At 40.1% G+C, this 13,250-nt stretch overlaps 1 protein-coding gene across 1 annotated transcript; it reads right to left on the bottom strand.

Moving 5' to 3' along the window:
• Positions 1–3,590: 3,590 nt before the first annotated feature.
• LOC129640093 (late histone H2B.L4-like) lies at positions 3,591–5,490 on the bottom strand. The gene is made up of 2 exons (XM_055565334.1): positions 5,428–5,490; positions 3,591–3,908 (listed from the first exon to the last, which is right to left on the bottom strand). Exons 1-2 carry the CDS (start codon positions 5,488–5,490, stop codon positions 3,591–3,593), a joined length of 381 nt encoding a protein of 126 aa, XP_055421309.1.
• Positions 5,491–13,250: the final 7,760 nt, after the last annotated feature.

Raw genomic sequence — 13,250 nt, 5'->3', positions numbered from 1 at the left:
AGCGACTTCACTTACTTACTTACTTAGAGCTTGGTAACAGGAGCCAGGTCCTCTGTCTCCAGCCAAGTGCTCCATCCAAAAAAGATGTGTGATTCTCCCCAGTGAGTCAAGGAAAATGAGAGAAACAGGGTTATCAGAGGAGAAGGTTACAGTTCATGTGCTTTCATTCAGCCTTCCCAAAATGAACAGGAAGGAGAGACACAAACAAGGCCTGAATGGATACACTAGAAATCCAGAATTGTAGAGGTAATGGGCATTGAGGTGACTTTTCAAAGATGCTGCTCCAGGACTGGGCCACTTTACCTTTCCAGATGTCCTTCACTATCCTGGAAAAAATGGAGGAGGGGAGTGAGAAAAGGGTGGAGAAGGAGACAAGGAGAGGTAGAAGTGGGGGAGAAAAGAAGAAAGAAGCTGAGGGGAAGATATGGAAGAAAAAAAGGTGGCTGGAAGAATGTTTGAAAAAGAACAACACTCCACGCCAGGATGGTTTAGGGCCCTCAGTTATAGCCCAGGTTGCTTCCCTTTCTCGTCTCTCCCTCCCTATATTCTCCACTGTCTTGGGTGCATGCACACACACACACACACATTCATTTTCATTAATTTCCCTTGGGCCTGCCCCTTTCTTTTGCACACATGTTGGCCCAGGATCTAGAGCCTCGGGTTTCAACTGTAGTGAAGGGATTTCTGGGCCAGCCCAGCCTGTATGCTGCTTGACCCATGTATTTCACAGATGTTAGTTCCCTCTGCCATTCCCCAGGGGACCTGAGCAGAGACAGCTTAGCAGGAAAACATCTATACCAAAAAGGGTTTCATTATAATCAAAAGGAAAGGTGTTACATCTCCTAATCCCCATAACTCCCATCCACTACCAAAAGAAAAAGGCCTCTTTTCTATGCCTCTAGAGACTACCCCATTGAGGAAGTTTCACCTAGACAGTTGGACTAAAACTACATCTACAACCTTACAACCTGACTGCTGGTTTGACCCTTAGCAGTGGGGCTTCCCTGCCCACAGAGGAGAAAGCGGTAAAAGCCAACCATAAAATTGCTGAAGGAAGGTGAGAGCCACTCTCCAGAACCCAACTGACTAACATCTCACTCATCTGGAGGTCACTTCTCTGGCAACCTCATATATCTGGAACAAAGTGGAGAATAAAGAAGTGAGAAGGGGAAAAAAGCCTCCAAGAAGTCAAAATAGATGTCAGCATCCATACAGTGAAGTTTTCAGCATTTACACATAAATCTTTCTAGGAGCCAATTTACCTTACTTCAGACTAAATCCTTACAAGGGTGCTTATTGTTTTCATAGTCACAACAAATGAGAATCTCCAAATTGTAAGGAGGCAGAAGTGACAGTTGAATATAGACGTAGACAATGAATCACAGCCTTAAGGTTTTGTCCTCTTAATAATACAACATGACTGACTCCTGTTGTCAAAGATGAAGCAATTTGCTGAGCAACAAGAAATTTGTCAGGTTTTATTGGCCACCCTGCCCAGCTATCCACTTTAGGCACTGTTAGTTGTTTCTAGATCATCCTTTCAGCCTGACCATTTGCTTGAGGGTGATGAGTTATGATGATGACAATTCAGCTAAGTTTCCTTCTTACAAAATAAATAAATAAATACAATGCTGTGTTAGTTTCAGTTGTACAGCAAAGTGATTCAGATTTATATATATATATAAATATATATATATATAACAACAGGAGTCAGTCATGTTGTATTATTAAGAGGACAAAACCTTAAGGCTGTGATTCATTGTCTACGTCTATATTCAACTGTCACTTCTGCTTCCTTACAATTTGGAGATTCTCATTTGTTGTGACTATGAAAACAATAAGCACCCTTGTAAGGATGTAGTCTGAAGTAAGGTAAATTGGCTCCTAGAAAGATTTATGTGTAAATGCTGAAAACTTCACTGTATGGATGCTGACATCTATTTTGACTTCTTGGAGGCTTTTTTCCCCTTCTCACTTCTTTATTCTCCACTTTGTTCCAGATATATGAGGTTGCCAGAGAAGTGACCTCCAGATGAGTGAGATGTTAGTCAGTTGGGTTCTGGAGAGTGGCTCTCACCTTCCTTCAGCAATTATATACACACACACACACACACACACACACACATATATGAACATCTCTAGTGGTTCAGATGGTAAAGAATCTGCCTGCAATGCCAGAGACTGAGGTTCAATTTCTGGGTCAGGAAGATCCCCCAGAGAAGGAAATGGCACCTGCTTCAACCCATTCCAGTATTCTTGCCTGGAGAATTCCATGGGCAGATGAGCCTGGCAGGCTACAGTCCATGGGGTCACAAAGAGTCATACATGACTGACTGAGTGACTAACATGACATACATACATACATATATATATATATATATATATATATATATTGTTCAGTTGCTAGTCATGTCCAACTATACATATTCATTTTCAGATTCTTTTCCCTTATAGGTTATTATAAAATATTGTATAGTTCCCTGTGCTATACAGTAGGTCCTTGTTGGTGATCTATTTTATATATAGTACTGTGTATATGTTAATCTCAAACTCCTAATTTATCCTCCCCCACTTACCCTTTGGTAATCATAAGCTTGTTCCTATGTCTGTGGGTTTATTTCTTATACTTAAATAAAAAGTTTTTAAAAATTAAAAATAAATAAAATAAAACTCCTTAAGCCCAGCTAAAGTAAATCCCAGCCTCGTTGTCAGAAATGATCCATCATCAGACAAATGGATAAGAAAGCTGTGGTAGACATACACAATGGAGTATTACTCAGCCATTAAAAAGAATACATTTGAATCAGTTCTAATGAGGTGGATGAAACTGGAGCTTATTACACAGAGTGAAGTAAGCCAGAAAGAAAAATACCAATACAGTATACTAATTCATATATATGGAATTTAGAAAGATGGTAACAATAACCCTGTATATGAGACAACAAAAGAGACACAGATGTATAGAACAGTCTTATGGACTCTGTGGGAGAGGGCGAGGGTGGAATGATTTGGGAGAATGGCATTGAAACATGTATATTATCATATGTGAAATGAACCGCCAGTCCAGGTTCGATGCAGGATACAGGATGCTCGGGGCCTTGCACTGGGATGACCCAGAGGGATGGTATGGGGAGGGAGGTGGGAGGGAGGTTCAGGATGGGGAACACGTGTATACCCATGGTGGATTCATGTTGATGTATGGCAAAACCAATACAATATTGTAAAGTAAAAAAAAAAAGAAAGAAATGATGGAGCCCAGAGGTGTGATTGCAGGACATTTGGGATGGGATTCAGAGGATCAGACTCTCTTTAGAAAAGGAGCTACCACAAACAGGACATGAGTCTCTTCCCTGGAATAGTCTTGCCAAATCATTGTAGCTGATTTGTAGCTTTCCACAGAGACTTCCCCGGAAAGAAAAGTGCTGGACTGAGTGAAGTGAAGTGAAGTGAAGTCGCTCAGTCGTGTCCGACTCTTAGTGACCCCATGGACTACAGCCCACCAGGCCCTCCGTCCATGGGATTTTCCAGGCAAGAGTACTGGAGTGGGGTGCCACTGCCTTCTCCGTTAACAGCAGCTAGATATATTATATTTACTTGGAGCTGGTATACTTGGTGACAGCCTTAGTGCCCTCGGACATGGCATGCTTGGCCAGCTCCCCAGGTAGCAGCAAGCACACGGCAGTCTGGATCTCCCTGGATGTGATAGTCGAGCGCTTGTTGTAATGCACCAGGCATGATGCCTCGCCAGCGATGCGCTCGAAAATGTGGTTGACGAAGGAGTTCATGATTCCCATGGCCTTGGACGACATGCCGGTGTCCAGATGGACTTGCTTCAGCACCTTGTACACATACACGGAGTAGCTCTTCAGTAGCTGGACTGAAGGCTGGACCAAATAGCTCCACTTGCTCTACATTTGTCTGTTGATGTTGTTTTTAGCACTAGAATCTTACCCAGAGCAGCTAGTATCAATGGTTTCTGGGTATGCTCTTTGCAGAAAGGGCAGGATAACAGGATTACACTTTACTGTCACTTGAGTGGGTTTGGGTGTGAGACATGCTATATCAACCAGTGGGAAGGAGGAAGACATTAGTAGCAGGTGAGATGAGAACTAGGAGTCACCATCCTGACCACTTAGGCTGGGCCCTGAGGGAGGAAGCAGTGGAACAGGACAACGCAACTTGGCTAAAGGGCATGTGGATCTCTGGTGTCTGTTAGGTGCAGAATGTAGTGTCTCAGAGGGCAGGCAGGCTCAGGAGCCACCCCTCCCAATCACAGCTAGAGAAATAGGCAACAGATAGCAATCCTCCAAATTAGACAGATGGTAGAAGTGAGTTCATTCACAGCTGAACCTCAGCCACTGGTAAGAGAGGACAGGAAAAAAGCATTCAACCTCCAGAGGAAGAACTTGACCAGAGCCAGGTAGGGAATTAAGGTCCCAAACTAAGGTCCAAAGCGGGCCTTAGTCCAAACAGAGAGCCAGAACCCAGGCAAATGAACTGAGCCACACAGTGGGAAATAAAGAATGGCTGTCATAAGAGGGCTTCAAGGTACTTGGGTCTTTCTTGTGGCTCACTCCAGTCATCAGAGGGCTGGGGCAGCTGAAGTCGCCCATTCAAGAATGGCTCGGGGCAGGGGGACTAGAAAAGCCTGGGGGAAGGCAGAGGCTTGTAGTCTTCTTGAGCAAATAACAATTCCACCATTAGGGTCATCCTTTGTGGGCCAGTAATTTACCTTGGATTTCTTAGTCAGCTTCTCTGAAAATGCTGCATCCACTTTACCAGCTTTACTGAGATATACTTCACATATCATACAGTTCACCTATTTAAAGTGTATGATTCACTGTGTTTTAGTATATGCCCAGTGATTGCCACAAATTGCCCACTTTTTAAATTAAATTTTTATTTTGAGATAATTGTAAATTCATGTATAGTAGTAAGAAATAAAACAAAGAGATCTTTTGTACACTTTACCCAGTTTCCCCTCAACAGTAGCATCCCGTAAAACTGTAGAACCATATCACAAGCAGAACATTGACATTGGTACAATCTACCCATCTTTTTCAGATTTCTCCAGTTTTATTTGTATTTATTTGTATGTGTGTTTCATTCTATGCTATTTTATCACCTGTGTAGGTTCATGTATCCACCACCACAGTCAAGACACTGAATGGTTCCATCACCACAAGAATCCCTCAGGTAGCCCTCATCCCTCTCACTGACCTCACTCCCCCTTCCTTCTCTAAACCCTGGCCACCACTAACCTATTCTCTATTTTTACAACTTTGTCATTTCAAGAATGCTATATAAATGGAATTATACAGTATGCAACCATTGGTGAATGACTTTTTTTTACTCAGCCTAATTCCCTTGAGATTTATCCAAGTTGTTGTGTGTTGGATAGCTCATTCCTTTTTATCTTGCACTCACTTTTAAGTCATGGAAATCTGCCAGTGGCTTAATATACTGAAGAAGAGGTCCTGGGGCTGGCATTTCAGCACAGTGAAAGAACTATAGAAGCTGAGGGCATGGGCCTAAGTGGAATTCTTCCTGCCTTGAAGACATGCCTTGAACTACACTTAAGCACATGGCTCCCTCTTTTAGTTGAAAAGTACACAGCACTGTTCTTTAGCAATCAACCACCAGCAATTGTCACCACAAGACTTTTGGCATTTGGGGGTTCCACCCAGATCAGACTCCACTCTCTAGAGGAAAAGCCTCAGAGGTAATAAATCTTTAATACCAGCAGAGTCCAACTATTGAGTGCTTAATATTCTAGAAACTCTCCATATATTGAGCTACAGTTGCCTTTTGGGGAAGAAAAAACCCAGCAGAAGCCAAGGAGCCTCTGGAAAGTCAAAAGCAAGAGCTTGATTTCTCGAGTTGTCTTGAGGAAGATATACTCCAGCAGTCTTTGTGGTACTGATTTCATATTTCTCTCCTTTCACTCATATTGAAACCCTAAAGACTTTCTGCTTCTTCATCTTCTATTGATTCCAGGATCATCAGAATGAGACACCTGCTATGATGTCTATAATTTACTTTAAAATATTAAAGCAGAGACAGTGTGATGTTCTGCATGATTAGTTTAAATATACACTTTATGTAGAGTGTATATCAAGACCTCTCACTCAAAAGCACACTCCAGAGATGGCTACTACAGCTACCAGCTTCAACTATCATTATTTTCTAATAATACCAGAGGCTATGATAATTAGCATAAAAAGTTTTAGAAATAAATTTTCATTGGAGAAAACAGAGACAAGTTAATTAATATGATGCTTATTAAAATGGGCTATTGGTGAGATTAGTGGTATTCAAAATATATGGACAGACTAGAATATTTTACCTTGAACAGGGTATTAAAATCTAGTAGTCTCTACATTTTAGGGAGGGTACTCTTGAATTGATTCTTAAAGGGTCCTGAGTCCTGCTGATGTTTCCAGATAATTCTTAGTTCCCTGAATCCAATAAAAGTTTAATTGAATCTATGGCTGGAATATTATTACATTTGCCTCAGGTGAACATTTCATGCAAGAGTAACAAAAAAGGACAGAGATCTGAATATCAGTGAGCTTCTAGAACAGGTTTTATGACTGTTTTGTACCTGCCTGCTAATAAATGTTTATATGTGTGGCAGATTTTGGTGTGACACTTGCTTTTATTCTAAACTGGCAGCAAGGTTGTGGGGAGGTAGCTAAACCCTTCACTTTTTTCCAACTGTTTGTAACTACCAAGACATACTCATAAAACTAAAAGTTGTACAGTACCAAATTTGTTGAGGTCAGTTCACCACAGAACCTTAACAATGCAAAGAAGAGCCCTTATGGTGCCTCTTGGGTTTTTTCAGAGCTTTATGGAGATCTTCATACAGCTCTGAAAAAAGCCACGAGCCACAAAAATTCTGAAGGGAAGATATTGAATTCAGTAGCAAACAGCAATCTTTATCACATGAGCAACTAAGGTATCTAGATGTCAGATGAGGAGACCTGCAACTTTTGAGTCTGGGTCTTCATTGGGAGGCTCTTTTCTGTGGCATAATTTCTCAAAGTGGATCTTCTTGAAAAATCAACATTTCAAATCCTCGAAATCATGAAGTACTAATAAGCCTTGCCAAACCTAGACAGTGTATTAAAAAGCAGAGATATCACTTTTTTTTTAATTTTATTTTATTTTTAAACTTTACATAACTGTATTAGAATCAGTTCTAATGAGGTGGATGAAACTGGAGCCTATTATACAGAGTGAAGTAAGCCAGAAAGAAAAACACCAATACAGTATACTAATGCATATATATGGAATTTAGAAAGATGGTAACAATAACCCTGTGTACGAGACAGCAAAAGAGACACTGATGTACAGAGATATCACTTTGACAACAAAGGTCCATATAGTCAAAACTATGGTTTTTCCTGTAGTCATGTACGGATGTGAGAGTTGGACCATAAAGAAGGCTGAGCATTGAAGAAATGATGCTTTCAAATTGTGGTGCTGGAGAAGACTCTTGAGAGTCTCTTGGACTGCAAGGAGATCAAACCAGTCCATCCTAAAGGAAATCAGCCCTGAATACTCACTGGAAGGACTGATGCTGAAACTGAAGCTTCAATACTTTGGCCACCTGATGCAAAGAGCCACCTCATTGGAAAAGACCCTGATGCTGAAAAAGATTGAGGGCAAGAGGAGAAGGGTATGACAGAGGATGAGATAGTTGGATGGCATCACTGACTCAATGGACATGAGTTTGAGCAAGATCCAGGAGATAGTGAAGGACAGGGAAGCCTGGTGTGCTGCAGTCCATGGGGCCACAAAGTCAGACATGACTAAGCGACTCAACAATAACAATAAGCCTTGCACAGTCTTAGCTAACCTGCACATTTTAAAAATCTAAAATTTCTGAACAAGGATTGATAGAATAAAAACTTCTCTGTATATTTAAGTGCCAGGCATGTTATACCCATTATCTCTTTTGATTTTTCAAAAAAAAAAATCCTTCAAGGAAACTGAAGTTTAGAGACATTAACATGACTTATCTGGGGTTCTATGGCCTATAAGTGACATAGTTGGGGTTCAAGCCCCATTTGTCCAACTCTTTCTGCTCCACACCATGCTGCTTCTCATTCTTTGAAAATATAATGGGTGAATAGAATGGAAAAACAAGGAAGAAACTTGCATTTGTAAAAGAGTCCTCCATTACTGCAAAGTCACTCTAACCCACCTCTCAAAAACTTTGCTATAGGGACTTTCTTAGTGGTCTAGTGGCTAAGACTTCACCCTCCCAATGCAGGGGGCCTGGGTTCCATCCCTGGTTGGGGAACTAGATCCTACATGTTACAATTAAGAGTTTGCATACCACAACTAAAAAAAAAAATCTTAAGTGCTGCAACTAAAGACCCTTGCCACACAAAATGCCTTTGATCAAAGATCCTGTGAGGTGCAACTAACACCTGGTACAGCCAAATAAATACTAAAAACAAAATTTTTTTAAAAAAAAAAGAAGCCAATTTTGGGCTTCCCTGGTGGCTCCATGGTAAAGAATCCGCCTGCCAATGCAGGAGACACAGGTTCAATCTCTGATCCAGGAAGATCCCACATGGCGCAGAGCCATGAGAGAGTTTGTGTGCCACAACTACTGAGCCGGTGCTCTAGAGCTTGTGCTCTGTAACAAGAGAAAACAGTGAAATGAGAAGCTGGCACACCACAACTAGAGAGTAGCCCACACTTGGCACAACTAAAGAAAAGCCCACCTGGCAATGAAGACCTAGCACAGCCAAAAATAAATAAATAAAATTATTTTTTTTAAAAAGAAACCAATTCCAAGAGCTAAATTTTTTAAAAAGACACTATAGTGAGCAATCATGGAAATAAAAAAGAATCAAAAGGGACCTAGAGATTGTCATACTGAGTTAAGCAAGTCAGACAGAGAAGGAGAAATATAATATGACATACCTTATATGTGGAATCTAAAAAGAAATGATACAAATGAACTTAACTTACAAAACAGTAAAAGACTCACAGACTTAGTAGATGAATTTATGTATGCTAGGGGGAAGGACAAGGGGTAGGAATAGTTAGGGAGTTTGGAATGGACACGTACACTCTGCTATATTTAAAATGGATAACCAACAAGGACGTACTGTATCACACATGGAACTCTGCTCAGTTTGTGTGGCAACCTGGAAGAGAGGGAAGTTTGGGGGAGAAGGGATACATGTATATGCATGGTTGAGTCCCTTCACTGTTCACCTGGAACTATCACAACATTGTTAATCAGCTATACCCCAAAACAAAATAAAAAGTTTATTAAAAAAGAATCAAAAGATCTATTTATGAAGAACCACACAGTCCCTGGCATACATAAGCCTGTATAACTGTGTTACTCACTGTGAGATCTTCAGACAAATATATCTAGTTATATTTTAGACTTGATATTGTCTAAGAGGTAGATTCAGTTATTGTTTCAATTTTACAGCAAGAGACAGAATTGGAAGGAATTCTCTGGTGGTCCAGTGGTTAAGACTCTACAATTCCACAGCTGGCGGCCCGGGTTCGACCCCTGGTGGGAGAATTAAGATCCCACAAGCTGCACAGGTACAGCCAAGGGAAAAGAAAAAAAGAGACAAAATTGGAGAAGACTCACTGCCTTGCCTAAAGCCACAAGTCAGTGATAGAACCAAGAGTCAAACTCAAATCTGTCTGATTCTACATCCAGCGCATTCCACTGCTTACTAATGCTTTACCTGATATATCACACCTTCCACATATTCACTCCTGGACTCAGAGAAAGCCTGAAACTCACCAGTTATCATGTGTATCTAATTTTAAGACTGTCAGCCCCCAGGATGGCCCAGCCCCAAAACCTTGCTGGAGGGCAAGTCATCCTGCCCCATGCAGGCAGCCAGCTGGCCCCAGTTATGGTTTAGGAGGCTGAGCAATTTCTGCTGGGATTTTCTCTTACTCTTACTACTTTTTTCCAGGTTGGGGCCAGTAGGTTAAGCACCCTCTGCTTTGGAAATCTTCAACGCACTTGAAAAGACAAAACTTTTTTTATATCTGCAGAAGAGGAGACCCCTGTCACATTAGGGGAAACCATGAGTGTTGGTCTCAACCTTGAACTATCTGGGCCTTGCTTGCCTCCCTCAGCTCTCAGCTCTTCCACTCCCACACCACCATAACCATCCCCTGATCCACACTTGGTTCATAAGAAAGTCAGAATTTTACAAATAGCTTCATGGTCATTGCTTTGAATTACACAACCCCTTGGGTAAACTTTGAGATTACAAAATTTAGCTTTAAAAGCAGTTGTTTTATGGCCAGCCAAGTCATGATACTGTCATTTCATCTCACACCAGGGTGACCTCATCCTCCACTGTGGGCCTGAGATGCTAATCAAGAAAGGCCTGGGTTTAGGGAGGTCCAGACAGGAAAGAGCCAGTGAAGTTAACGCCCTGAAAGGACAATTTGGTGCTCCATTCTTGGAGTGGTGTTGACGGGGGCCGGGGCAGGGGGCTTAGAAGAAATATATGCCTTTGGATCATGTAGCAGAGATTTTGAGCAGCAGTATGGGTCACACTGGCCAGCTCCATGGCCCTTTTAGGGCCACCTAGCCCCAACTGATAGATTTCCTCCCTCCCCATTTCTACAAAGCCTGGACTCTGGGATTCATTCTGCCCTGAATCAGGAGGGAAATATATCTCCATCCATACCTTACCAGCTCAAGTGAGTGGCATCTGGCCCTACTCTGATCTCATATTTTCAGTTTCAGTAACAGGGATCTTGTACAGGTTTCTGCCTTGTACCCAGTTCCTGCAATTGGGCTCCTGTCGTATTCCCTCTATATCAGAGGCCCAAATTCTTCCAGCACTTAGGAAAGAGCAGGCTTTCTTGCCAATCCCTTCAATGCCTACCCAACCTAGGGCCTTTCTGAGAATTGGAGTCCTTTGAAATTTTAAAATTTATATATTTCAATTTTAGATGTTATAAATTGGCTCCCTAGTAGGAAAGATTAAGAAATCCACACTCAGTTATGCTAGATGAATAAGTCCTAGAGGACAACTCTACAGGGTAGCACCTATGGTTAATAATACTATATTGTGTACTTAAATTTTTGTTAAGATGGTAGATCTTATGTTAAGTATTCTTAATAGCAAGAATAATAATAATCAAGAGGATAGGAAGACATTATTGCAGGTGATGGATAGGTTTATTGCATAGATTGTATTGGTTTCATGGGTATATATATTTATCTCCAGACACATCAAATCATATATATCTAAATTTGTACAGGTTTTTGCATGTCAATCATGCCTCAATAAAGTACTTTTTAAAAAATCAGCACTTATTCATTTCTGCTTATTTTATTTTCCTTTACCTCCTTATTTCTGCTAGTCATGTTAATATTTTTATTTTTTCTGGATTTTGAACCTATTGGTAATGTGACCCTGCCACTTGCAACTATACTTACTTGACACCAGCTCTTCTCCTAGACACTTATCTGAAGCCTGTCACCAGACTCCCAGGATGCTGCCTCTGCCCCTTGTAGGACCACCTGTGACTGCCTGCTGCCTGGCTCCCTGGTCCTGTGACCACTGGCCTAAAACCTCATTCTACCTGGACCTACTGTTGAAACATCCACTTGCCACCAACTCTGCTCCCCTTGGGTGTATTTCTCCTTAGGCTTTGAGGTAGTGCTGGCATCACCATCTCCAGCCACCAGCACATCCTAGTCAGGTTCCTTCACTCCAGCCCTCACCCTCTGCTCTGAGGTGTTGCAGACAGGAGCTGGAAGCTCCCCAATACTCTAGGCTGCCCTGAACCATAGATGCTGTGCAGGTACTATCCAGGCCCCCTTAAAGTAAATTTTTACCACTAAATTTTTAAAAAAAGAACAGAAGAAGTAACATGCACCCCAAAGACCAGAAATCTAATGTTTTACAGAACATTATAAATATACATTTAATCACAGATTGGATGGGATGACAATATATGAGGTCATTTAGATTTCTTTTTATCCTTCACTCTCTCCCACAGATCCCTTTTGGAAGGTTGTTTTGGTTTTTTTCCCAGGGATTTCCTACTCCCTGAAGGAGAGGAGGTTCAGCCCTAGTCACAACTTCCTTTAAAAAAAAAGACAGTTTCATTAAGTATTAATAGAATGCTAGATTTCTAACTTATATCCACTCAGAACTTTTATATAGTTCCATTTATTCTGGTATCTAGTATTACTGCTAAAAGTCTAGAAAGCTTATTATCTTAATGATTTTTAAAAATTTGAATGAGGCTTGAAACTTCTAATCCAATTCTGAAAATATAAAGAAATATTATATGGTTAAAAAAAATAGGAAATTAACATGTGATACAGCATTAACTATAGATTTTGTTCAAATTTCACAAAATTTTATGCTAGTGTCCATTATTCATTTTCATATCTTATTAAAGATTTGACATTATATTTAGTTGCACTGAGCAACTTCAGCTGCATGCAACAAATTCTGATAAATTCTCTTTTCATTTTTATTCTGTTACAAATATTTTATAATTTTCCTTTTTATGGTTTCTTAGATACACACATCATTTAAAAGTGGACATTTAATTTCAAAATACATAGGGTTTTGTTTAAAGTATCTTTGATATTAATTTCTTATTTTGATATTAATTTCTCACTTAAATGCTTTCTTCTCTATAATCACCCTCTGTGTTTTTTCATTCTTCTACATTTATTGAGGCTTTCAATGGCTAAATCAAAGATCTTTCTTGGTAAATATCACATTGCACTTGATTTCTATTGATTTCTAACATAATTGTACAGTGAAAAGAGAACAAACTCTGTATGATTTCAATATCTTTAGACCATGAAATTTTTGCTCCTTGTTTTATGTCTCTGGCTATGTTCCAGTATCTCCTAGTTTATAGTCTATGGGAACTTGAATGAATTTGTATTCTGCTGTTGTGTGAAAATTGTATAAATTTTAATTATGTTGAATTGGTTTTTAGTGCTTTTCAGGTCTATTATATCCTTCTACTTTTTTGTCTATTTATTCTATTAATTTTTGAGAGTTTGATGTTAAAACACCAATTAAAAATCTTAATTTATCTACTTAAAAATAATTGTAATATATAGTAGAACTATATGTAACTTTGTTCTGTATTTTCTAAGTCTTCTATAAGTGTGTTATCATACTTTCATAATTTAAAAAAATAAGAAAAAAAGACAGTGAACTGATAAGTAGATAATGATTCATCCCAAAGGGGAGAAA

Source organism: Bubalus kerabau, chromosome X, assembly GCF_029407905.1.
Source record: "Bubalus kerabau isolate K-KA32 ecotype Philippines breed swamp buffalo chromosome X, PCC_UOA_SB_1v2, whole genome shotgun sequence".
Classification (NCBI taxonomy): domain Eukaryota; kingdom Metazoa; phylum Chordata; class Mammalia; order Artiodactyla; family Bovidae; genus Bubalus; species Bubalus kerabau.
The sequence above is the reverse complement of the archived record's forward strand: the minus strand, read 5'-3'. Positions and strand labels throughout refer to the sequence as shown.